A 27,773-nucleotide genomic window follows, 5' to 3' on the forward strand; every position below is an offset into this window, starting at 1 on the left:
GAGTAGACACGTTTATAGTACGTGTTACTTTAGTATTCTCTCTAATAAAATTCAAAAGAAATTGTATTTTTCTATTATATCAGGTTTATCGTGTAAAGAAGACCTTCATCCAAATAAATTGTATTAGTCATAGTAGAGTTTGTCTTGTAGCTACAATCAGAAAATTACATAGATGGGCGGTCTAAATGCCTATCTTAGTGAAAAAGTGTATATTTTCGGCCACAGTGCCTACTAGCGTTTGCAATAATTCACCGATAAAGAAAATGTATACATACACTGGTCTAAAATATCTGCCTGGTGTTTACTTCTGGCAGTGCAGTCTAATTGTGGTGCTGTAGTGGTAAGTTTTTAAAACACTCATGTATGACAAAGGATTTACAAAATCTCCAAGTTTAAAATACGTATGTAAGCTTGCAGTTTGTGTTATCACCGAAATAACTTCTTTTCGTATTGAAAATACTAATAACGCTACGCAATATGTTACTGTTTCTTATAGAAAGTATTTTATTCTATCCGTGTACTTCAGGAGAGCAATAATCAATACTTCCATATTTTTTAAGATGGTTATTGTTCATAAAGCATCTAATATATCTTATTAAATCCAACTTTATTCATAATTAAATGAGACCAATTATTCTAGTTATCGTAGTAAAGTTTCTTGTTTGTAAGAAGAACAGAAAAGAAAAGAAATGATAAATTCCAGTCCAAATTAAATCTTGTTGAGTCAATTGAGTGTTCTTTCAGTTCCAGAAAGAAAGCTGCTTTCAGAATTCAATTAATGGATCATTTCCGATTGCTTTTTAAGCCTTCTGTAAATTTAATACGCTTAGCGCTCTTTAACTATAATAAACTTGAATATATAGCGATTAAACAGTAAACATAATTTCTATTTTCTGATATTAAATAACAAATTTCAATTATTTTGTTAATTTTAAGGTGTAAATTAAGTGATTTATTCTAGTTTATGGCGTAATTCTACGAGTATATGAGAAATTTAAATTATTATAGAAGATCAATAAATTAGTAAAGTTGTTATGCAATCAGATGATGATGCAATCATTAAGACATATTATTATTATGCTTGTATAAGAATGCTGCTTGGATTTTTCATATATAAAAGGAGAATATATATTTATGACAGGATAGGATCCTCTTCAGTCTACGGAATTTTACAACATAATATACTTTAAAGGTTATTAAAAAGAACAATTTTGTTGCTTTTCATTTTAGATAAATGGGTTATCTTTATGCAATTCATGTGACCAATGATAACTAACAGTGAAAAATATAAATCATCTACAAATGTTAAATAAAAAAATAACGTGACAATCAGCTGTCCCATTAAACTTCCTATAATTTATTGATGATCACTGTGACTGTATAATAACGCGGTGTCTAGTGACGGTGACAACGGTTTTCAACAGAACAGATCTGCAAACATTGTCACTTGGGAGGAACGTTCTGTCAATCAAAATAAAATTTCTCTTAGAATTCTGTTTCTTGTAGCTACCACTCAACGTTCACCGCACTATTTCCTCTCAAATACAATACAACAATATCCGTTTGTAAGTTCACAGTTCAAAATTCTTTATTTGTAGAATATATTACAAGGCATACATAGTGTCAAGTGCAGTAAGCACGTGTGACAAATCTATACACATATAACATAAAAATTGTGTTATACTTTGGTCAGCTGCACATTTAATTAACGACCAAAATTTATTTATAGAAATATTTGAGATATTTGCTTTTGTCTTTTTGTCTTATGTATTGTGGATGTCTTATGGGACAGAGAACATTAACAGTTTGCTTAAACTTATATTATATTACATTACTTAAGTTTAAACCTCAATGATAAACTCATCGAAAAAAAGACAAAATTGAAATACATAAATGAAAGACATACATCTCATTACTACACCCCTACGTAACCTTGGAATATTCTTCTAGCAGACGATAAGTTTATACATTGCTGAGGCAACTGCGCGTATACAGTATACTATCATTGTATTAGTTAGCCTTGACATGACCTTCTGGCTGACGATAAGTTTATATTTCGACGTAACTGCACGTTAGTGCTACCTGTATACAATATCCATTCTAGTCTGAAAACCCTATTGAACTGTATAAATTGATAACAGTTTTCAATTGTGTAACGAATTTTTACGAATGGGTAATACTTCCTCATTAACCATATTATTTATTACAATTTACAACAGACTATTAAAAACCCTTACTTGGCTGAAATTATTTACAAAATCTGACTTCAATAATCGTTGTAATGACTTTTAGCTACGTGTAGTTCATAGCTATTCGCTCAAATAAAACAGTCATTAACTATTAATAATTTTTAATCAAACCGTCAAATAAATATTTGTTATGTGATAAACATTATTTTCCTGAAATAAACTCTACTATCTTAGTACATTAGATTTTCGAAAACATAACTTGTTTTCGGTTTTAGTATTTGGCTTTAATATTTGACATGTTTGAGTTGACAGTTGCGAACCTGTTGGATGGTAAAACATAAATGTGGTTTTAACTTTGTTCAGCCATACTTTCTTTGTATAAGAAATTTCTTCATGTTCCTTAAGAATACTTCTAAAACATCAATGAGTTTTTTTTATATTTGTCGGAATTCTCCATGTATCTTCTATTTTTGTGCTTAAAGCACATTACTTACACTTTCGCATACAACTTCCTGCTCAATAGCAGGGTTGCCATTGACTACATCCTTTTAAAATGTATACCAAACATTTTATAATGGTACCTCATAATTTTCCATTCCCCTTATCTATTTCAGATTAACTATATTTTAAAGGTTAAAAAGAGCTGTGTTTTGGGTAAATTAAGTCGGACGGTGTAAGAGCTTTTAGTTTTCCTTATGTCCTCGATCAAGAAAATATGCACATAAGTCTAAGTAGCCTACTTCAGTCAAAAAGTGTATAAAAGGTTTTGCTTTATATAAGTCTTGTTTTTTTCGGATTACAGTTGGGAAGGAACGGTTCGTCAAGAACCGTTTTCTAACCAGTTTCTATTACTGTATGTTCAAGCATTGGTAGCTTTATTCATGTAGGTGGCATATATAACAGTGCGTTAATAGTATTTACCATATATTAAGCATTTTAAAATCCACTAGTGCAATCTGTAGGAAAAGTTAAATTTTAAATTTTGCTTTGCTGTCAGAATGGTGTTAATATGCAAGCACTACAAACATTCCATTAAATGTTTGAAATTACTTTAAAATTTTACGTTGCTATATCCAAGAAAACTTGAACTAAATTCATACATATGTATTTTAGTTCATAAAAATATTTAAATAATAATTAAAATGTTTTAGGCTTTTTATTTCTTAAATTTTATTTATACTGAATGTTCCAGAGTGATTCCTGAGTGAAGAACTTCTGGATAAAATTAACTCCTGCAAGACATTGCACAGAGAGCCTGATATTTTGGAGACAGTTGCTTTATTTCCAGGCGAAATATTGTCCTTCCAGACTTACACTCTTGTACCTACTGTCGTCGACCGATAGCAATCGCTTCTCGCTCAATGTGAAGAACGTTGATGTGGCTATAAACACATTTTTCAATAACCCCTTCTTATTTTTATGGATGCTCAAAACAAAATACCGAACTCGTATATTTTTTTATCAATAATTACACACATGAGTTTTTTATTTAATTTGTAGTTTGAGATGAAAAATTGTACTGCTATTGAATGACGTAGCCTCCTTCTCTTGATAGCTACCAAAGAAGATAGATGTCTCTAGCTAACCTAAAGATATCGCTATTGCGGAACTATTAGTGACGTGTATTTTTTCGCTGATCATATTTTTTAATTACAAAAATCATCTGTAAATTATTACTCGTTTATCAAGAATAAGATATATGTTATAACGAACATCAGACTATAGTTACTTCTCAAAAGAATTAGTTGCAAAAGAATTTTGAAATGCGCGCGCTTGATAAATCTACGTAAGCCAGTAGTTAGTCTTACGACCATAATAGGTTTAAATGCTAAAAATAACTCATTATAAAGGCAATTTATATTTTTATTCCACTAAAAAATATGATAGATTTTTACGTTTATGTCCAAGGCTATAATAAATTTTTATTTTATATTTGTTTTTTTGGTTCACAATACATCTTATGTACATTCTTAAATCAGAACTGTTATTAAAATCAAATACATTAACTTATTCTAGTTAGCGTGGAAAAGAGTTTATAACAGAAAATGAGAAACGATAAATTGTAAATTATTGTAGAAATTAGATCCTGTTGAGTATTATTTTTGTCCCAGAATAAAATCTACTTTGAGAATTCAATTAATAATCCCCTTCTGATTACTTTTTAAGCATCCTGTAGTTTTTATTATATCCTGTAGGTAAAAGAATTTAATTATTATAAATTTAAATATTAAAGCATTGTGTTACAAGCACATTTTATACTTCTTCATACTATAAAAAACTATACTGTTTAATAGTTTAAGAATGGAAATATAGTCGATTGGTAGCTTATAAAATACTCATAATATGCATTAGTTATAGTATAGGATCGTTTATAGACTCATGCAATGAATTATTACAACACCTTTCAGTCTTTCATTATTGTAAATGTGTAAATCTAACGTTGTATACTCTATTAATAAATTGTAATCTATTGATAAAATGAAAAATTAATCTAATTTTAAACAAATGATACTCATGGTACAATTCATATGACTAATGATAAGCTAACTGAAAAAAATATAAATCACGGACAGATGTTACGTAATATATCAATACAACGTGACAATCAGTTGTCCCATTAAAATCCAGATGATTGATAATCACTGTGACTATAGATTGACGCGGAGTCGAGAGACGGTAACAACAGTTTGCTGCAGAACAGATTTGTTAAACTGAGTTATTAGTCTCTTTTCAGAGAACACAATGTGCCTACGTCAAGAACTGAACGTCGTTTAAATGGATTATTCTGTAAACATTGTCACTTGGGTGGAACGTTCTGCCAATCAAAACATTTCTCTTAGAATTGTGTATTCTGTAGCTATAACACGATGTAACTGCACCATTTTCAAGAAGTTTTGCTACCAGTAAATTTATTACACTCCGACGTTTTGTGAAGAGGACACACACACACACACACACACACACACACACACACACACACACACACACACACACACACACACACACACACATATATATATACATATATATGCCAAACTCGCCTTCGGCTCGCTGGTGTTGGCAAGTTCGGGTATAAGAGGAATTAGTTATTGTTTGAATTCGGAGATGAGGTTTTCAAATTTCATGTTCACAGCTGTAACTGTTCTAAAGAATCGTGGGGGCTGTAATGCTTCGCTAACGCTCAGCCTAATTATGTGAGATTTATAAAAATAAGCAATAGATTTAGTAGAAAAATAAACTTGTTCTCGAGACCGAATTCAATCGGACGAATTGCAGTAGTATAACGAAGTAAAAGAATAATTTAAGACAAGAAATTGACAAGAATTTACTGAAGTTTTTAATTCGAGATCACTTAATTTCCAATAAAAATGTACCGTTATATTTCTGTTCCGACCTCTATATCAGTCATAATTGTTATTTAAAAATAAATAAACAAGGACATTTGCCTAAATTTAACTATATGTTTTTACTTTAAACGCGTTTTGTGGCTTAACCGTTAGAGATACGTGAAAAAGTGACTGTACCTTTCTTGTCGGAAATTTAATTTTATCTTTTGAGTCCTCGATTTTTAGCTACGACTTCTGGTGTATACGGTACAGAGCTTGGGAGAAAAGAGTGCACTGGTCATCCATTGTGAATCTTTTAGAGTAATTAAAAATTAAAACTAACCAGCTTTCAGATATTTCCTGAAATTTCATCGTCTAAGCTACAACTGTAGCAAGTTTTTAATTTCTAACATACCAGGAAGTGGATTAGAGGTGTACTGAGGAAATCTGCCCCACAGTGCGTTATGAGACAAGCTGTTTTATTACCTGAAGAGTACTTAATCCAAGTTAGTAATGTTTATCACATTATTAAGTTGACCGAGGGGGTATAATTTATTCAGGAATGTTTTGGTCATACTAGGAAATTCCCAGAAAGGGAGGGTTAATGTTATGTTAATGTTAGTGGTTGAAAAGATTACGAAGTTCTTTTCTGGGTAAAACTTATGGACCAGATAGGTTACATCGACACATCAACCCGCGTCAGATTCACTAGCTTACATAGGAATACAAGCTCGTTGAGGATACATAGCAAAAGTATGCCAGTTGAATAAACCTAAAGTATTTCCAATTGTTATCTTGATCCAAATTGTTTTTGTGGTACGTGCTTGTCTATTTATTTTTTCTTGTTATGCTTGTGTTTGTTATATTTTGTGAATTTTATATTTGTTATGCTTTGTATATTTGTTATATTTTGTATATTTGTTATAGTTGTATGAAACAAGTAATTATATAAAGGATATAGACTGCTTAGCCTGTACCGCTTGTGCCTCATAGTGGTAAACAATCATAGTATGTGGTATTGTAGTATTGAGCTTAGTATTGAGCTTGATGTTAGCATTTAAAATGTAAGAAAAACTAAAAAAACCAACTGCACTCCCGCACGCGCATGTTGCGCATTGGGAGAATATTGTTTAATTGTATTATATGAAAAATTTTTTGAATAAAATGTTTTTGAACTTGAACTTGAAGTTGAGGCTCAGTCTGGAACCGGATAGAGAAAAATGTCTATTTAATTGTTAGATTTCTATTTTTTTTTTTTTTTTTTTTTTTTTTTTTTTTTTTTGCTATACATTAAGGAACAGAAAATATTGTGATAAAATTACCTGTTGATGTTAATAATGTTACTATAAATATGGATGTTGGCTAACAATGTGTAGGATAAGAAGCCCCGTGAAAAATGTCTCCGTATGTGATAATTGCACTTATGAGCATGATTTTTCAATTTTTAAGTCATTGCAAGTGGATTAAAATTAGATTTAAAACTATTACGTATGACGCAATTACAAATATACTATCACTTACTAAATATATGTTGCGGAGTATCTCTTCAATCATTCATTTCAATAACTTCTGATCTAAATTATAAATCTCATTAATATTTCAAACCATAATTGTTTGTCCAATTACTACTCCTAAACAATGTTTATATAAAAGCCTTAACTTACTTTTAAAATATTTTTTAGTGGTCATGATCAAATTTTCATAATTCACAGGACACCACTTATATCAAACTAAATTATCTCATTAAACACTAATTAAACTCAAATTAACTGGACATATTTGAGATAGTATATTTTAACTTTTGGATTTAAATTAAATCAAAACCATTATATTATACTTTTAACATACAATTATGTATATGGAATATTATATAGTAAGTATTGACTGTTTATAGAAATATATAGATTATGCATAATGTTAGATATAGACGGTATATAGGTCGAAGTACATGCTAGAGTTGTCTGTGTAGTATGTGTACCAAACCCACCATCCCGCCATGAGGTACGTGAGATTGTGTTGTTGTCGCGCGCGACGGGTATATTCCCAATCCCGCCATATAGCTGTGGAGAGAGGGCTGTTAGCAAAGCCTGTATTACCACCACACATTGAGGATATAGGATTTTCCTTTCTGAGAAAGTATTTTGCCAATACCACCTAGAGATTTTCGTGAAGAGATTCAATACAATCGCTTCACATAAACTGAGGACCCCATTGTGTATTGCTTTGTTGAGAGACATTTTATATTTATTTATTAGTAATTAAGGAGCTAATGACAAATAAAAATGTATTTAGGTAATAATTAAAAAAATGTGTTTTTTTTAAATTGGACGCAATATTACTGTATCTAATAAATGAAAGTATTTCAAGAACGAGGACCACCTAAAACAAGCTGTAGCATTGAAAATTATGTGTTAAAGTTACGTGTTTCTATTACGTGTTGTATAATATTTGCAATATATTTTGTTATAGTAGGCTTTAGTTTCGTTAATTAGAATAAGACTCCTTGTTATTATTTAGTTCATTACTTCAATAGTTAGGGGTATTCTAAGGAATAAATCAATAAGCTGAATTAATGCACCTTGCCTCTATCGTCCGATGTGAAGACCACTCCTCCCATCGGTGGATTCATCGCGTGGTACCTGTGTAAGTCCGTCCGAAGTCGCTGGTGGAGGCCCAACCGTCGGAGTCGTTCTGAGAAAGACATGGTCCTGAAGCGGTCACACGATAAAGTTTCCTCCTTTGTTAACTCGTCGGCAGTAGTGGTGGTGTCTTGACTATCGTCTTATTATGTTATACGATAAAATACAGATGAATCCCTCAAAACTCGTATCCCACCTCGATACCAGTGACTGTTATAGTGACGTAAGAAAGGTGTCGTAAGAGGATCGTCTTTCTGTAAACACCGCTCGAATCCTGGAGACCCTGCAGGAGGTGCTGCCCCCGTGAGCCAGGCATAAAACTAGAACAATTTCAATGAGTTGGCATCATCCCATACACTGTAATTCCAACCCTTATTAATAACCCTATCTAACAACATCTATCTTTTTAAATGATTCTAAACTCGTTTGTATAAGCATAATAAATGGTCCTCCGGACCGGATCTATGTTTGGTTTAATTATTATTGATAATTGCAATCTCCACATAGTACACGTGCCATGGTTACGTGTTAATCCGATGTGATCGCTTCATACATATTAACTAAGCTAGGAGCAAATAACAATCTAAAGCATCGTTTTGTACGAATTGGTCGCAATAACACTATATCTCATAAGCGATATTTTTTTATTTTTTTTTTCAAGAAAGAAGGTTAACAACATCAAGTCATTGTATTTAAAGTACAGATACTAAAAATAAAAATGCAATAATCAAAATGCTACGGCTACATGACTCTTTATGTATTATTATAAGAAGACGAAGAAAAAAGTGCGTTATTTAAACGATTACATATAAGGTAACATGATACTTCTTCTTCTTCTGTTATTATAATTATCTTTATCATTAATTCGAATAACTAACTACCGTCAAGATAGTAAACTGTTAAAGTGACACCTTCAATGTTTTCCATTATAATACTTATTTTTTATTAATCTACTGCGGTTTAATAGTAGTTGTGGGAAAATATTAAAGAAATTACAAGCACTGTGATTAAAAGAAAAATAATTTTCCGGTTGAGCAATTTTTACCGAACAAGAATCATCTTTAATTCAGATATTGTCAATGTGGCGAATACTTGTAAACGAGTATGACGTAGGAGTAGGAGACAATATGGCCGGAGCTGCCCCTCCTGTGACCAAGTGTGTAGTGGACTAGAGATGCACAGGGTAGACTATGTTAATCACCTAGAACACTTCACTGAGCAGGATATTGTAACAGTTGTACAAAATTTGCAGGGTGGGTATGCCATTTCGATATGGGAAGGAAAACAACCAAGTTTCTTACAATATCCAATTTCATACGTAATTAATGATAGCTTTAAACAATACGTTTATCCAGTCGCGTTTAAAACTGGATCAAGATGAAATGTAATGGCCGGGGTGATGTGTTTCTTAGTACCGTACTAAATATTTACGGCAATGTACAATAAAGATATGTGGCCCTATATTCATCCCAAAGACCCTAAGAATGTCTATGTCAAATTTCAGTACAATCGATTGAATAGTTTATGCGTGAAAGCAAAGCAATCAAATGAAAGGAACATTCACATTTATAATATTATTAGGTTTATTCTAAATCTATATGGGCTGGCCATTACACCAAACATGACATTATTGTTAATTACATTTATTTGATAAGAAATTGGGGGAGTATATGTATAAAAACATTTTTGTATGTGTTCATAACTTTGTTTTATGTAGGTTTTTCAATATTTATAAATTTATAATTTATTTTTTATACTATAATTTAATTGGTTCAAATGATTTCAGTATAACATGGATTCACATTTGGCAGAATTTTATTTGATACAGTTATATTGAAGAGATTAATGGAATGTCACTTGCTCTGATTTTGACTATTGAAATGCATTATTAGGTAATGTCAAATCAAAAAATTAATAATTTAATTTTCTACCAAACTAATTGTCTAGAATTTATTTTTAAGGATTTTTTGATTAGTTGTTAGATTTCAGTGAAAACCTATTACCGTCACTAATCATATAAATATGGTATAGTGGTTCACTTCATATGATCCACGTTTCTAAACATGGAAAATAATTGCATAACACTATATACTCCAGGTTATCTCACAGAAATAAATAAGTACGCTACGATAAAAACAGTGTCTTTATCAATCATTATTACTTCGTAAAAACGCTAGAAATTACATTTTATGTATTCCCTTTACTCTGTTTGATAAGAATCTGTTGACACTTGGTTTTACTGTTGGTTCAATGGCTCTTATTCATCAAATTTCAAAGCCAGACAAACAACTCCATAAAAACAAATCATCGTTTCTTGAGGGAGGGGTTTACTTCAGTAACACTCCCAAACTCAAAATGCTTTTATATATTTCCTTTATTTTACCAATTAGTTCATTAAAATCAATCTAATAAAGAATGTACACTGACCAAAAATCTAATTAATACAGGACTAATAATAAAACCTCGTTGAAGTTTATTACAAATAAAATAAAATGAGTACTTTCTATTGTTCTACCATTATATGTATTCTCGTTTGAAATATAATATGCTGCATTTCAAATTTAACTATAAGGTAGCCAAAATATATTTTAGAAATAAGATCGAAATATCGTTTGATAAAAAAGTTTCGAGAAATATATGTAACGTTTACAGTTTGATTACAGTTCTATTAATGAATGCATAACAGGTATACCATATTTCTAATATTTGTTGTTTGTTGATTTGGGGTAACAAATTGTAGACTAGTGGGCGTTGGCTATAAATAGTTTGTATAACTCTTATACCTGTCTCTTTTTCTATATGTCTGTCTGTCGCACGATATCTGTGAACGAAACTAACCTGTAAACTTAAAAATTTACTTTAAGCTTCATTCCAATATGTCAACATCGGATTTGGCAATCGTGCACATAATCCCTTTGTATTAGGCTGAGCGTTATCGAACAATTTTACATTAGTCAACTGTAATATTACAGTACAAGAAACTAAATATAACCATATGACATTTTAACATGGGTCATAGTAACATAATATGTAACAAGAATAGCAATATGTTTTTTCAAATTTTCATAAAACCTCAGTGAAGACTGTTACACGACTCTTGGCCTGTTAAAACCTCCTCCACCTGACGAAGAGGATAGATTGCAATGCTCGAAATGTTGTATTTTACCTTTTGTAATATATAACGATGGAAAATGTCCGAAATGCTGTTATCCTTTCTACCTTGTAGGTGGTGAAGTTTGGTGTATAATAAACCTAGATTTTTAATGCTTTCTGATTAAAGCATTAAGATTAAGATCTGATTAAAGATTAAGTTATATCTATAACATTTTCAAAACAAACGGTGTACCAACATACGCAATATACTTTGTACTTTGTATAAGAACTAGTAGATACCGCATATTAAGGGTAAAAACAGCCACATGATAAAATAAGATTTATACACGAGTCACGTTTACTGCTTTATACACACAGAATAAATATCACAGTGAAGTTAAACCGGGTGGCTCTACTCTAGAGGCATGCTGGTGCAATACGTTCCGAGCTAATGAAGCAGAACCTAATAACCATTATTCAATTACCAGTACGAGCCTGACGGGCTGATTACTTTGTAGATTCTCCCTCTCAATTTCCACGTTTCCATATGCAATTGATGAAATGAACTTTCCACGTTGATGTTACAAATTAAAAGTACAAAAGTAATCGAAGACTTTACGCACTGGTTGGTTTTGGTCATAAAGTGCTATTAATAAAATGATTTATTAATTCAAAGTTTATCAATAGCTGTGCTCATTTCTATATATAAGATCTAAGTTTTTAACATACTGGAAATTGTCATGTTTTATTTCAATGTATTATCACATTACAACAAACAGCTATAAAGTATTAATAATATAATACGAATAATTTTATAACTGCAGCTATAGTATATTTTTATTTCATTTCTTAATGAGACCTAAATATTTTGAATTGAAATCTAAGTTATGATTGTAATATCCAATGAAGGTATCGTAATGCAACGTAATTAAGTATGCAAAGGAGGACTGTCAGTTGTTCTTATGACCGTATTAGTGAGTTATTATGAAAAGTCACGTTCAGGAAAGTTTTTTTTAAGTTTACCAAGTTAGCTTGAAAAATGAAAAATGAAAACATTAAATTATTGAACGTAACTTGTGTTTTCCATAAAATGGTGACCACACCTTTCTCCACTTATTCATATAATCTTAGGCCAAAGGTAGATTACCATGTGCTGATAGTAGAGACTTATCATCCCAGTAGACATATATTTTCTTGACCGATGGCATCAACTGTGGGACCGTAAATAGATTAGACCGGAAATTACTTTAAAACTGCCGGAAACCAATTTTTTTTACCGTAGTAATTTGACCGCAATAAGTCGCACGTACGCTATATATTTCTTCATCGGGACAAAAGGGCAAACTTTAATTATGGAACTTGTAATATCTTAGAAATGAATTTGAATTTAAACAGACAGAAGTTAACACTTTTGGATTCAATTAGGTTTTTGACAAAATAGAAACCAGTCAAAATTTTATTTAACTATTGATTTTCCATGTATAATGAAATAACACGTACCTGATACGAGTACTTTTGTTTGAAAAATAGTATACGCCTCCATACTATATATTAATATATGACATCATAAAATTATTTCACACCATTGAATTTTAAAGAAAATGCGAATTCGAGAAAGGACTGAAACATTTATCTGGAACGCTATGGATAATTGGGGAAAATAATAATAATATTTCTGTTTAACCAATACATTTTTAACTGAAACTAAACAGCTGTTGACATATTCTGTAAACCTTATTTTATGTTTTCAGCTAAAGTTCCTCAAAAGAAGGTGATATATAAAAATTTTCACCTTCTAATTATATCAGTAGTGGAATGGAGGTAACAGAGACAACGTTACCCAGTAACTTTTATTCCAGATTGGGCTAATGAAGAATCATAAAATATAAAGTATTATAAATACTTTTAATTGTTTTACATATATTATTAAAATAATGTTATAAAACTCAACTTGAAGAACAAAGCTGTGTGTGTTTACACATAAGGTAAACAAAACTGGTTGGTTTCCTTTAAATTTGTGATTTTGCAGTTTATATGAAGTAAAAATAAATTAATACTAAAGAGCAAATCTTTACCACAATTTGTAAGTCCAAAAAACAGCAAGACTTCTGTCGTGTAAGACCTATTACGACCTATATATGATTATTTTTAAATTTTGCATAAAATTTGTAAGGATATATTTTACATTGTTAGTAAATGTATTTTACCGTAGTAGGCTTCTCAGTCCTAAGTATGTATGTTTATTTTATTCATTGGGACAATAAGGGCAAACTACTCTATAGCACTGGACATATTTAAGTCCGAAAGAAGATTTCAAGAGCCGGAATTAGACTTTTTTAGTGAAGTAGGTTTCTTGAAACCTACATATATACATATTGTCTTGATCAAGGCAATAAAACAAACTCAAATTTGAGACCCTAAATACAATAGACTGGAAGTGAATTTAAAACTGAATAAAATTACACGCTTTTTGACCGAAGTAGGGTTCTCAGCTCTAAGTTTATACATATATAAAACATGGTAAGCTATACTATGGAACTGGAAATATTTTACACAAAAAAAAGATTGTAAAAGCTGGAAGCAGGTCCTATTATCATATAGCGACATAGTGGTTATCCCATCAAGGTAATCGGATAATAATTGTGGTTGTAAACACTAAAGAATGAATCTCCAAATGTTAAAACCAGTAAGGTCGCCATCTTGAAAGACAATAACTTGAGACCGTTCACATACAGTAAAGGAAATCTATAAATTTCACCGCTAACCTGGAGAGTTTGTGGGGTTGGGGTCCATACATTTTCTGAAACACAAAATTGAAAGAGGTGTTTCTGCAAAATTATTCCTATCATGCATCACAGCACTTCTCAAAATTCAATTTCCTCATTTATCAATTGCTTCTATGATCAGTTTATGATTTTTTAAGGAGAGGAAAGCTTAACTCAAACATTATTGCCGGTGGCGTAATTTACAACCACGCGCAGTCCCCGCATTTTGGTGGATGGCGTTGCATGTCAAGAGTTATGTTTATGTTATGTTTACCTAACCACCATCGTGTCAATCAAGTATATTCGCCGACCGCAGTGTGTGTGCGGCATCGTTTTATGTTGTAACTTGAATACTACCCACCTCTCCTCGCCACTATATATTCATAGTTTCCTTATTAGTTCCTCATCACTTCTTATTGGTCATTCATTATGTTTACTGCAATTCTCAAAAGTGGTAAATTCATTAGTGCGACTGTGGAGGTTTTTAAAGATAAGTTTTAATTGCCCTTCTTGTTAAAGAAAAATGGTCTAAAATACCTAGTGGTGCGGAGTACAGAAATCGTAGGACGCAGGAATAAAAAGCCATAAGAAAATCGATTTTGTTTTTTGTTTTTAATCTGATGTATACATACCTGTAAGTAAAAATAATGAAATTGTAAGGAAAAAACTTTTGGTTTGTTAGTGAGTGTAGTAAAATACGTTCCACCCTACCTTCCATCAAGACTGAAAATGAAAATTTCACACCAACCCCACCTGAACTCAACACTAGGTGTGAGTCTAGCCATTAAATATAAATAAAAAATAGACGGTCGATCTCGAGAATTAAATTATTAATAGATGTGAAAGTTTACATAGAACCTTAGGTGAATTCTGTTACGAAAATACTTGGTATTGCATACACCTAATCGTCAATTATTACTATTCTAAATGAAAAAATATCTACTTGATCTGCATTATAGGTAATATTTATATGGTTTCAATCACGATTATATTTTCACTTTATCCCACACTTAAAATTAAACGAACTAATTTGGATTGATGATGTTTATGGCCGTTTTTGACATTTAAAGGACCATATTAACGTAAATTTAATCATACAAGTTGGAGTATCTTTATGTAACGGTTTATTATGTCCAATATTCAGTTTATTGTCTGGGAAAATAATTATATATAGGAAAATAAATTTTGATATTTAGTCTTGCAAAGTCCTCTAATTTTTGGGTTTATATGTGAGTTATAGGATGCATACATAAATCAAGTGCTCTATGTATGGTTAAATACTATATTTCATACCATATATAAATGAAATAAATCTAGAACTGACTGGGGATTTTTCCTGTTTTCTTTTATTTCACTTTTATTTTTATTGGTTGAATTAAACGGATTATGATTCATTATTGCCTAGATTAACTGTTTATTTGGCCATGGAGGAATGTATGCTGATGAAAGAAATCAAAAGTTTTCATGAGGAAGGAGCCCAATTTATTATTAGTTTTAGTTTCTTTCTTCCCTTAAGTTAAAATCGGGCCGTAGTCACTTAGTTTGTTTTGAAGTACTACACAGGTTTTTATAACTAGGTTCCAATCATTAGATTGTTCCACTCCTCAAAAATCTACAGTATAGTTGTTTTCAAATAGTTTTTAAAAGGGTCTCTACAATAATTTAGACATGAATATTAGAATAAATAACAATTATTTTAAAATTGCTAAAATATTTTTCTGAATCTTTTTACTTAATTCTGCTGTTTACAATATCTCCTCAATGTATAGCTAATATCCAAAAGTATTCGTAAATCTATTTTTAAACACCTTGAATATTATAAATCTACACTCAGAGTCGATTAGGTTGCCACTTTCATCTGCAGTTTATACCCGCTTTCTTCATAACCTATCTTCGCATATCAATAGTTCAAATTCTGATTAAAATAGATTTAAAACTTTATCGATAGACTCATAAATTATTTCAACTGTTTCAACATTCTTAGTTCAGAACAATACGAGTTACTAAAAAAAATCAACAATCGATGCATAACTATCTTGGTGGAATTCAGTTGTGGGAGTCATTGAGAGACGAGAACTCGCTACGTTTATCGATTCTCCCTGTTTATGTGTATGCGATACATTGGTTCATGCACTAAACAAGTGTCGGGTCATTGGTTATCCACTTTAGTGGATGGCATCGTCCTTAAATTACAGTCATGAAAGAGCAAAGGTGTAATGCGTACTTACACGAGCTATCTCACCGAGTCTTGGAGTCCCTCAGGGATCTGTTCTTGACTCTATATTGTTTCAATAGATATCAATAATTTAAGCACGTCAATTCAAAATATAAATAATAGTTCAATATGCAAAGAAACAGGCTAAGTGTCAAATAAAATCCAAGAAACAACTTAGAATTGAATTGAATTGAGTTAATTTGTAACATATTTACATGCGTGCAATGTGTAAAATAAGGTAGAATTTAAAAAACAATGAAAATTAAAATGTTGCAACAAATCCACAATAAATAATTGTAAATGTAGTTATTATACATTTGATGGAATTATATTATGTAACTAATTATATATTAATTTACTATCAAATTTCCATTATCTTTACTATACTAATTAAATGTTTACATATAAATATTATACACTTGAATTTAAAGTGGCCTATTAAATGAGCCTACATGGGTAGAAAAGCCTGTGCATAGGGTTGCTTCCCTGGAGATTTTGGACGGATTGAATCTGGTAATTAATTGCCATATAACATCAACACACACACACACACACACACACACACACACACACACACACACACACACACACACACACACACACACACACACACACACACACACGCAGGCACACACAAGCCTAAAACCTTATTTAGATAATACAGTATTTAAATTAATTAAGCGTAAACACTATAAATATTTTAAAGAAAAGGTTTAAACAGGTGAAAGAAAAAAATAAAGGTTGTAGAAATCAAGTCGTATCTACAACTTAAATTCTGTTTTCAGTTTTTCAGAAATATTAATCCAAAAACAAATCGTTCTAAATCAAATTACATATAATTCAGTTGGTGACCTATTAAAATCTAAGAAAGACCAATATTAATGGTAGAGACCCTTTACCTGGAGAAGTTGATTCTGCCTGCTCCTAGGAATATACCTCAAGCGAGGTTTGACATTGTCATCATATATACAACGTGTTTGTTCTCCCCCCCCCCCCCCCACCCCCCCCCCCCCCCACCCCCCCCCCCCCCCACCCCCCCCCCCCCCCACCCCCCCCCCCCCCCACCCCCCCCCCCCCCCACCCCATTCGAGTTAATCTTTATTGCGAGGTGAACGTGACTTCTACTAATATGTGTGAAATATGCATTTTATATTATGCCTAATATTGTCATAATCACTAACAGTTACTTTCATTTTCATTTTCATTTATTTTCATTTATTTATTTCCACGGCAATCGCCACTTTTACAATACCATTACATAGTAAAATAACATAACAATATAGAATAAGAGTGCAACAAGCGAATACAACAACTGATACAATTGGATAACAATAACTTGATAACGACTAAATCAATAGATAACAATAATTTAATAACAACAACAGGTAACCATTTGACAATATAACAAGAAAAGTTTGGAGATTTATGATGCACAGAGAGTCAAGCAAAACAGAGTTGATTAAACAAGATCAACAAGAACAGGTACATGAAATAATCAATAAACTATAAAATACAACAACAATATCGAACAATTTAAATGCAAAGACTATAATATATAACAAAGTACTACTAAAAAAGGCGAGTAAAAACAGAAAAAAGGTATAGTTGAAACAGAATTATAGAGCGCCATATACTAATTTGATGATTTCTTCTCGAATCTAGCAGGGCTGGTGGCGAAGAAGTCAACAAGATGTCCCATCTCATTTCCGCTGCGTAGAAGTCGAGGTATCGTACTCTGTTGTTGGTAGGTCGTTGAATAGTACAGTCTTGCAAAGGTGTCTCGCAGTCTCGTATGCCCAGGAACATGGAAGTAGATTTTGTTGAGTAGTTGCGGGCAATCAATGCTTCCGATGATGATCTTGTCGAGAAAGATAAGATCATGTATCTTTCTACGAGCCTCAAGAGGAGCAATGCCATGCTGTAGTTGATAACCAGCAATTGGAACATTCATGTAGTGGTGGCCATCTCTGAACCCAGCTGTTCTTTCAAATGAATATTAAAGTTTCTTACATGTGAACGTTGTATTTGCTAATGAAATATTTTCAGTTATTCAATATTTAATAAAATTCGCTAAAAATCTTCAATCTAAATATTTATTGTGGCATTACGCAGTATAGAATAATTTATTTGTTTAAATTTGTTTTCACAAAATGCACTCTCATTAATCATTACATTTAGATAGTTCTTTCGAGAAGTTCTGCCAGTTTGTACATATAAATTACCACTAACTAAAATAACATAGTAATTTGTAGATTTTATAATTTAAAAGGAATTGTAAAAATTTAAACTTATGTGTAGACCGATTTCGCTGAAAAATTACCATTTAAATTGTTATAAGGATTTAAACATAGTTGATATCTTGTATGTTTCTTATAACGGATGCAAAACACCTTATGCCTTTCAACTGACAAAATGTTGGTTAATTCCGGGATTGTGCAAGCACACTTCCAAAGTGATTGTGTTTGCTTATGCGTTAACGGATTTCGTTAAAAAGATCAGTTGGAATGGTAATACAAATCGCAAAGTAAGTTGGTATATTATACATTTTTAATAACTATAGTAGGTGTTTTGTTACTTAACTTTATTATTTATATAATATTAATGCAAATTACACAGTTATTTTTTGAGTTCTCTTATTTGTCATAGCATATCTGGAAAGTTTGGTATACGTAGCTTTAATACTTCAAGAAATAATCATTTGTTTTCAATAAAATACAAAACGGTCGCCTAAACGACAAACTTTCCGACCTTTGTTTGAATAATCTTCTTTTTGGAATCATGAGTACTTTCAGCCACAGAAGTTTGTGGCACACTTTTCTGAACACTCTGTATATCTTTAGAGACGGAGTACATTTATTTTAACCAGAACTGCTACTACCGTAGAAAAAATTGTTTTAAAATCGAGATATGACAATTTCATATTATATTGTAAGTTAAAAACATTGAAAACAATACACACTTTGTTTTTTCCTCCACACTGGCCTGTATATTTCAACTCAAGTACTGTAATCTATAAAAGACCATGGAATGTTGCAGAGACATTCTATTTATTCAAACGGTACCTTCAGACCCTAAAAATCCTGTCATTTGAATAAAAAATAAAGCATTTACTACTTGCTAATGTCAAATTTTAGAAAATGGATCAGGAGATTAGAATATCTTCTATTGACCATCACTTATTATATGGGTGTTTGGTGTGTCATTTAAAAACGATAAGCTTATGTTGTCAGTTGTTCTGCAGGAAACTGTGTTCGTAGCTACGGCTTCCTACCATATACTTTCTGATATTGTATCAAGTAATAAATTATTTTCTTATTGTTGAGTTGTTTACTGACTACTGAAATACATCTGTATAAGATTGGAACTGAATTGAAATTGATTCATTTGCTTGTCGCTTGCATTGTACTGAATAAGTAGTCGTTTTAGAATACAAACGATATATTATATGTAATCATTTAATTTAGGTAAAATCTAAATTTTAAAGCTGACTTGTATTATTTCGGAATAAAAAAGTTTATTAAAAATTACTTAGTAGAACTACACACAGAGGCCTTTCTTTATACTCCTAAATCGTCAGAACCATATATTGATTAATAAAAATAATAGAGGAGTCTGTTTACAAAACTTGCCTCAGTTTATTTTAGATAGATTATAGCTGTGATAAAGCTGTTATTTATTTAGTCTGTATAAATGTGTAACGACCGCATAAATGCATAATTTATACACAATCAGCGACATCGGTCAGTTATGGCAGAAGTGAGACAAGTGACATTGCTATCAGATGGAGAGGTCTGATAAAACTTACATTATACATTTATATCGGCATTCTTGTGTATCGTTTTGTTGGTTTAAAATGAACTTCAAAGTTTCTTCTTAAGTTACAGTGTCCGTACATAATACAGGTAAGCCAACACCAGTCACTATCAAGTAATAATTGTATTATACCTTGTAGTTATGCTGATCTGTCCAATAAAATAGAAAACATTAATATGATAACTATTTCGCATTTCTTGAAATAATACTTTATTTTTATGAATTTTAATTAGGTTGAATCCATAAATAGTAATAGGTTTTACTAATAAATTTTACTGCGTCGAAAGTTTTCGTAATATTATATTTCTTATGATGGATTTGGCCAAGAATTTTTGTTTATAAAAAAATTGTAAATTCCTGGACTTTGTACTAACTTTAGACCACTATTTAATAGAACTAATGAAAATAAGATATAATTTCATATAACGTATATATTTGTTGAGTTCATTCATTTTAGTAAATTAAACGAGAACGTAATATATATTTCTATAAATTTGATATAAAAACTAAATTTATTAAAATAATGCATTATCATTATTCATAGGACTTATGTCTATAAGCCACGAATTGGGCATTTTAAAAGGTAGTCTTCTGCACGTAGGGTAATGCTTGTCACATCAGTTTTATAATGAAAACATTTGAAGCTTCATTGCAATATAACATTTGAATTGAACAAAAACACATTGAGACTGAGAAAGTAGAAACTTGTTATAATAATTAAATTTAAAGGTAATAAAAATTATATGGTTGAATGAATATGGAAACTTTTACACAAATCACAGAGCTTTCACAATACAGTATACAATATGCAAGGTCATGGAGCAATACAAAACGTTTCAGTTCATTGGCTGTAGTCTTGCGTGGGCTAACTGCTGAATTCATACCAATAATATAATACCTGTTAAACCAAAATAATACCTGACACACCAATATAGTAGTACTAAATTGTTATAACACAAAAGTTTTCCAAATAGTTTATTTTTTGTACGAGGCCTTTCGAAACAAAAGTTTTCATCATCAGGCGAGTCCACAAATAAATATTTACATCATTTTTTCATAATTAATATTAAAATACTTTATGCCAATATTTTTCTATAAACTCTGTGTAATGTTTTGTATCGCACACTGTTCATCTGTTAAATAGTTTAAAAGTCCGAAAATATTTGAAAAAAATTCTGCAAAAAAAGCTTATATATTGAAAACATTTAGTAAAATTTATTTCAATGTGCCGTACGCAATAGGTTGACAATTTTTCGATCTATTTAAGGTATATTCTTAAGTTATACTTGGGTATTGTTAAGAAAAATGAAACGTAGTTTTAAATCAATTAAAATTGCCATTAAATCAATTAAGTAAATTATTTTACCAGACAAATCAAGATAGGCATAAGACAGCCGAGAAGGAGTCAGACACACGTGACGTAGATGCTGCCAGGAGCAGGAGTGACTGTCTGGTTAGCGCTTCCAGCACTGCTGCTAGCTGCCGAGGACCTGGACTCCAGCACCTGCCTCACCCTCGACCCATTCGACAGCGCGCTGCCCCAGACCACACCCTCGCCCTACACCCTCTCCTGTAGCAAGACTGGGAAGATCACGAACCAGGACTCCGTCATCTTCACCATCAAGTCCTCGCGACCTCGAGTCGACTTCCGACGGTTCGTGGTGCAGGCACTGGACCGCGAGAGCGGTGTGGCCGTGGGCATGTTCGTGGACACAGGAGACGCCGACATCACCGTCCTCAACTGTTTTGGTCGTTCTGAGGTAATGTCTTATTGATGTATGTGGTACTGAAATAGAAATAATAGGTTTTACTTATGATACCAACCAAGTGTTTAGCAATAACTTAAGCAATGGCTTAAAATATTATAACAGTTAATGATCACATCTATATTACAGCTGTTATAATATTACTGCTTGATATAGCACTAAGAATTTGCTTTGGAATTTTAAAATTTAACCCAAATAAACCCAAAGAAATATACACTAGCTCATTCAGTTAATGAAACAAATTTCCAAAGTTTTAATTATATAGCATATGGCCGTGTAGTAGAACATTGTACTGGAACACATATGTATAATATACTTCGGAGAAGAATACTGGTCTATAGATGTTATAACTCAACCTAATTGCCTCAGCAATAATAATTCTTTTATCTTCTCCGTTTTTAAGTCTTGTTTTAAGTTTGACGATGCTTAGCCAGTACACGATATACTGGCTGCTCCATAAGATGTCGGTTGGACTAATGGGGAAATCCTCACAAGTACGAATTGGGACGCTGAAACCTATCAGGAAATTTAGTGGTTCAGAACGAGTTTTGTGTGTTAGTTTTATTCTCACATCACGGTTATAATTACAACAAAGAGTTTTCGTGAGACAGCTGTGTGGTATACTGACCATATGATAACTACCAGAGCTGAACATGTAACACAGAGGCAGGTATACGATCTGTGATTAATGACCATTGCATGGATGGCGTATAGAGCTACTGCTGAGGTTAGTATAACCTGAAAAGTTATATTTTATAGTTAGTGTTAGTCTTCTAAATTATTTTCTTGCCTATATTTTATTGTAAATATTCATCTTTACTGCAATTCTAGCAATATAAAAAGACATGAAATAATGCATGCAAACAGTATAGATATAAGTAGTTACAACACAAAGCACTGGCAGTGAACGTAGATTGTATAAATAAACACAAAAGAACAAAATAGTATAATATTTCCACATTGTTTCTCGATAAAACTATGTGCTTATGTTGGCTGAGCAGTAAATACATCCATATAAGAATAAGATTAATCAAGTGTGAGGCTTATATGGTTCCAGTATATAAATAGTATTAAGCTAGATGTTCTATCATGAGATAAACTCCCCCTGAATGTAAAACAGTTTAAGTGGTAATTGTTTGATTTGGTATTGTGTTACAGAACACTGCGGTGGAGTTCGATACAGAGCCGAACACAGAAGCGCGCATGAGATGGATGTCTGACTTTGACTACGCAGGCAATATTACATTCTTGTAAGCGATTCCATGTAATCTATTAGAGAGTTAAACAAGCAAAAGTTACTTTGGTCCATCTCACAATAAAACCAAGCTCGAGGATGAAATGTTTCCAGACCATAAAGTATGGACAAAAGTTTGAGTTGTTGCGAAACTTTATTAATGTTTCATAGCGTGTGCTTACATGTTGGCGTGTAAACGCAAACACTATATGAATATGTTTTCAAAGAGACACATACATATAGAATCGTTCAAATTGTAATAAATAGAAACTTTACAATTAAAATATGTTACCAGAACACAAAACACTAAAAACACGGATAAAATAAAACTAGCCTACAGTGTTGAGGCATTAATTCATTATGTTAATTCACAGGGTTTTCAATCAACATGGGCCAATTTTACAATTACCACTATATGTGACAATTTTTCACTCAATAGTAACATTTGTATTAGTCGGCAATTAACTCCCCCACGTAGGCTGCCTTCTCGCGTAAGTAACTATTCAATTTACTTCTTAAGAGTCAGCTATACAGGCACTAACGGGATATTAGGCCTATAAGAACTATTTTAAACTTAGAAATTCTAAACACTTTTAAGGATTTATTTTCTATCGTATGCGTATGAGGCATGCCTCGTTTTAAAGAAATTATTAATATCCGTCTGGAAACTGAACTATTTTTACCAGGTTTTTATTAGTTATTTAGACAAAATTCTAATCTATAGTACTTATCCGTTAAATATTTAAAAAGTATAAACTGACATCGCTTGGGTTGATTTTTTCTAGTATGGACTTCTAAGTTAACCATCTATGACATATTGTTTTTGAATGGCAGTCCATTGATGCACTTTTTATGCTTTAAGTGCATGTTTGTTTACTAGGTGTTTTCTAATTCAGAAATTATATGATTGTAAGCATACCCGACATCCTCAGTAATTCAAAATCTTACAGTAATTTTGTTAAATTCTCTTGCTAGATTCTTCTTTATTGAAGTTAGAATGGACTACGATACAAGATGAATGTTGGAAAGTAACATTGTCCCAGCAGTACAAGTAATTACTCGGGAAAATTACAATCTTTACCTCCAAGCCAGTGTTCCACCTTATTACATAATTCTTATACTGGATATAGATAGGTCGACATGGTGATTTGGACTAACCAGCTCGCTCACCCGATCTTAACCCTAGATTTTTCTTTTAGGGGTTTTAGAAAAGTGAACTAAACCAGATTAAAAAAACCTAATAGGTTTATGATGACTGAAAACTTGCCCATAAATAAAACCAGAACCGTTGGGTCATCTGAGTCTTGTTGGAAAATCTTTAGAGTACATTTCTAGCATATATTTTGAGTTCAGATAAGGTTCAGGTATGATTTTGAATTTTATGTGATTATTTATTATTAAGTTATGTTAAAATTACTAAATATTCAACAAATGTCAAGAAACGTATTGATTTTAGTTTTTAAAAATTACAACTCTGAAACACCCTAATTTTTAAACTGGATTGGGGCAAGTCCTCTAGTTTATGGCACTGTTCCTCTTTTACAAGATCCATCATAATAAAATTTAACTCGAAGTTTGTTTTGCGACAAAAGTATTCAGGAGGAGTGAATGTTTAGTGTATTAATCGTGTACAGTACAATAAAATGGAATTTCGAAGTACCATACGTAATTTAAGGATAAAGGGATCACACATAAATACATGGGCGGGTGGACTACGCTTTTACTTTTTGGTCTTACAATGAATAGAGTTCACCTTTGGAACAAGAGAAACCCTTGTATCATGTTGCAGATCTCTAGGACCTTCTTATCAAGATTTATGACACAGTTGATGGGCGGGCAGACAAATAGACAGACAAAGTATGCATTCAATTTGATAGCATTTGAGGGCGTTCGTCTTTACAATGCATGGAACCGGAATTTAGTAAAGTTGGAAACTTAGGACTATTAAAAGGTGTTAGAGGCTATCACCAGGTTGAATGCAGTGCTCGAGCTGTTGACTGCAACCATGATCAGGATTTAATGAACTCAATAATCCCACTTTACGTTTGCTAGTTTTAATATAACTATAATGGAAGGAACTAATTTTATACTTGTAAAAGATATACCATCTTTCATGGAATCTTTGACAATCTTTAACTGCTTCACTTTAATAAGTGACGTAATTAAAAATAAACTCTTATGTTCTATCGTTACCATTTGGTATTAGGATTTGTCCATAACAATGCCATATATCTATAAAAGTGTACGGTAATTCCATCAGGTTTAGTAGAACCATATAACGAACTTAAACAATTTCAAGATTAAAGATATGCAAATTACACAAATAACATAAAATAACACAAATTGAGTTTATTCCAACATTGAATTCTTGCAAGTAACTTTCATTTTATAGCCTCTCTCTAAATATACTGAATTATCCCTTTTGTATTTTCTTTTCACCAGTAATAAATTAGTACTTTGTGCTATAGTTTTGTCATTTCCTGTTTTCAGGGCTACAATAGTCCAGTCTGGGGAGATATTCTGGCTGAGAGAGAAGGGAGATTCAATATCTGTATACAACCCGTGGTAGAACTTTATATATTACAAATTAATGTTTGTAGATTTTCTATACTGGAAATCGTACTACGTTATTATTTCAAACCCCTCTTTCACGCTAGTCAAATTTCGTTCACACAACAATAAACAAGGAAGAAATCTCTTAAAAGTAAACCTTTCAAAACGTTTCTAACAAAATTGTTTTATTTACCAATTTTTAGATTGTAATGTGGATAGAAAACATTAAGAACTGTATTTACCAACATTATAAAACATACTGTATATATTACAGTGTGAGGAGACTAGTTAGGTGTAGAAGCAAAAACCGTCTTTTTGTAGCTCCCCGAGTGCTATATAAAAGTTGTTTACAGTACGAAGTTTATATTACGGTAAATAATAAACCAGATTCCAATATTTAAAAAAAAATCTTTTAAACATTAACCGTAGAGTTTTGTAGTTTTTCGTCCAAAAGTAATAGATTTATACTTTTAAGGAAAGACACATTAAATAATTTATTTTTGCCGGTCAAACAAGTATTTCAACGAATTGAATGTACTGGTACAGTGGGGAATAAATAAGTGAAGGAAAATGATGAATTTCATACCTCGATAAAGCGTACTATAAAATGGCATTGACATGAGTAAGATAAATACTTTATTTCAATTACAATAGTTTTGCTTGTAGAACAATGGTTAGTTGACTGAACTTTTATTATAAATACAAATATTATCAGTTTTATTGGAATAAAAAATTGGACATAGTAGTATTTTTTACATAATTGTTTGAACACTGAGGATATTACGTAAGGATGTTATAATGGAATGTTGAAGTGAGAAAATAATTTTAATATAGATGTATGTGAATTGTAATTAGATCTGGAATATCAATACAATTCATAGAAGGACTAAGACGGGGGTTCAGATACATAGTTCTATATTAGAGAAGTTAGTTGCAGTCAGTCTGTCGCAGCATCGCTTTTATGTTACATATCGAATTAGCGGTGGAAATATCTACATGACAGGAAAATTCGTCAAGTATTTTTCTAGATACATTACCTTATTCTAATCAATACTACTTGTTAATTTTTTGATTCAATATTATTAAATGAATTCAATTTTACTCACTATTTTATAATACAATGCTTCAAATATATATGTGATTGTAGACCGTGTTAGATACTGTGTTTTTCTTAAGAGTCTTTAAGCTCTGACTGTAACAAATTATCAGTGATTTTGGATTTAGATTGTTTGTATAATAAAACAAACCATTTCAACATTTTTGTATACTAAGTAATGCTTTTCAAAATAATAAAAAATTTCATTATGTGCTTTAAAAATACCATAAACTAAATTTTTCTAAACATTTTCGCTAAAAAAACCGTCAATTTGTTTGGAATAAAATACAGTGGCAATTGTGAAAACCCTACACGATAAGTGTATATACAATGCAATGATTCTCGCAATTTAATTTATAAATGTCTTAAAAAACACTAATTTACATAGTGTGATGTTTTAGAACACAAAAAATACGTTTAATGTTAATGATTTATGCATGTTTTTATGAAATGTAAATTTTTTACGGATTAAATTAACCAAAGTTACTCTTATTTTACCACTACAAGTCAACTAATACTGCGATACGACATACAAACGATCTGTAGTAGCGATGTTCTTTTAGGAAGATTCGTGTTTTAGATCATGAAAAAGTGCAGTGATGTGCACGTTAGTCAAAATTTTCTGACCGTTGTTTGTATGGATATGCAATATCTAGTAAGGAAAGGTGCATTGTTTGTGCAAGAGTTTTTTTATATTTTTTTAATTTTTATTTTATTTATTATTATATGCGTAATACTCCTCAATAGTGTAATATCCCATTTGTTTTAGTAAGGCCAATTTTGCTTCTCAAAACAGCTTGTTCTACAATAGTAAATACAAGGACTGCAAGAGCAGATACTTTCCTAATGGATTTAAACCGTCCAATAATCAATAAAATTCGTTATAACGTACAGAAATAGTGTATAGTTTACAAACCTGTAAACTATATCCCATTTATAATTTAAAAAAGGAAATGTGTTAAAAATATGACGTTTTATTGAAAATTTATGAAAATGTTGCCGGAATACTGATTGTATGCTACACACAATGTGGAGTGACCAAACCTGTACGTGTTGCTGCACAAATGTGACATTTACCAGCAGA

General features: G+C 31.5%; 1 protein-coding gene across 1 annotated transcript; it reads left to right on the top strand.

The window, feature by feature from the left end:
* The first annotated feature begins 19,941 nt into the window (after positions 1-19,941).
* On the top strand, positions 19,942-25,653 carry LOC124365198 (putative defense protein 3). The gene is made up of 4 exons (XM_046821155.1): positions 19,942-20,129; positions 21,410-21,800; positions 22,965-23,056; positions 25,531-25,653. Exons 2-4 carry the CDS (start codon positions 21,465-21,467, stop codon positions 25,607-25,609), a joined length of 507 nt encoding a protein of 168 aa, XP_046677111.1. The 5' UTR covers positions 19,942-20,129; positions 21,410-21,464; the 3' UTR covers positions 25,610-25,653.
* The last annotated feature ends 2,120 nt before the right edge of the window (positions 25,654-27,773 follow it).

This window comes from Homalodisca vitripennis, chromosome 6 (genome assembly GCF_021130785.1).
Source record: "Homalodisca vitripennis isolate AUS2020 chromosome 6, UT_GWSS_2.1, whole genome shotgun sequence".
In the NCBI taxonomy this organism is placed as follows: domain Eukaryota; kingdom Metazoa; phylum Arthropoda; class Insecta; order Hemiptera; family Cicadellidae; genus Homalodisca; species Homalodisca vitripennis.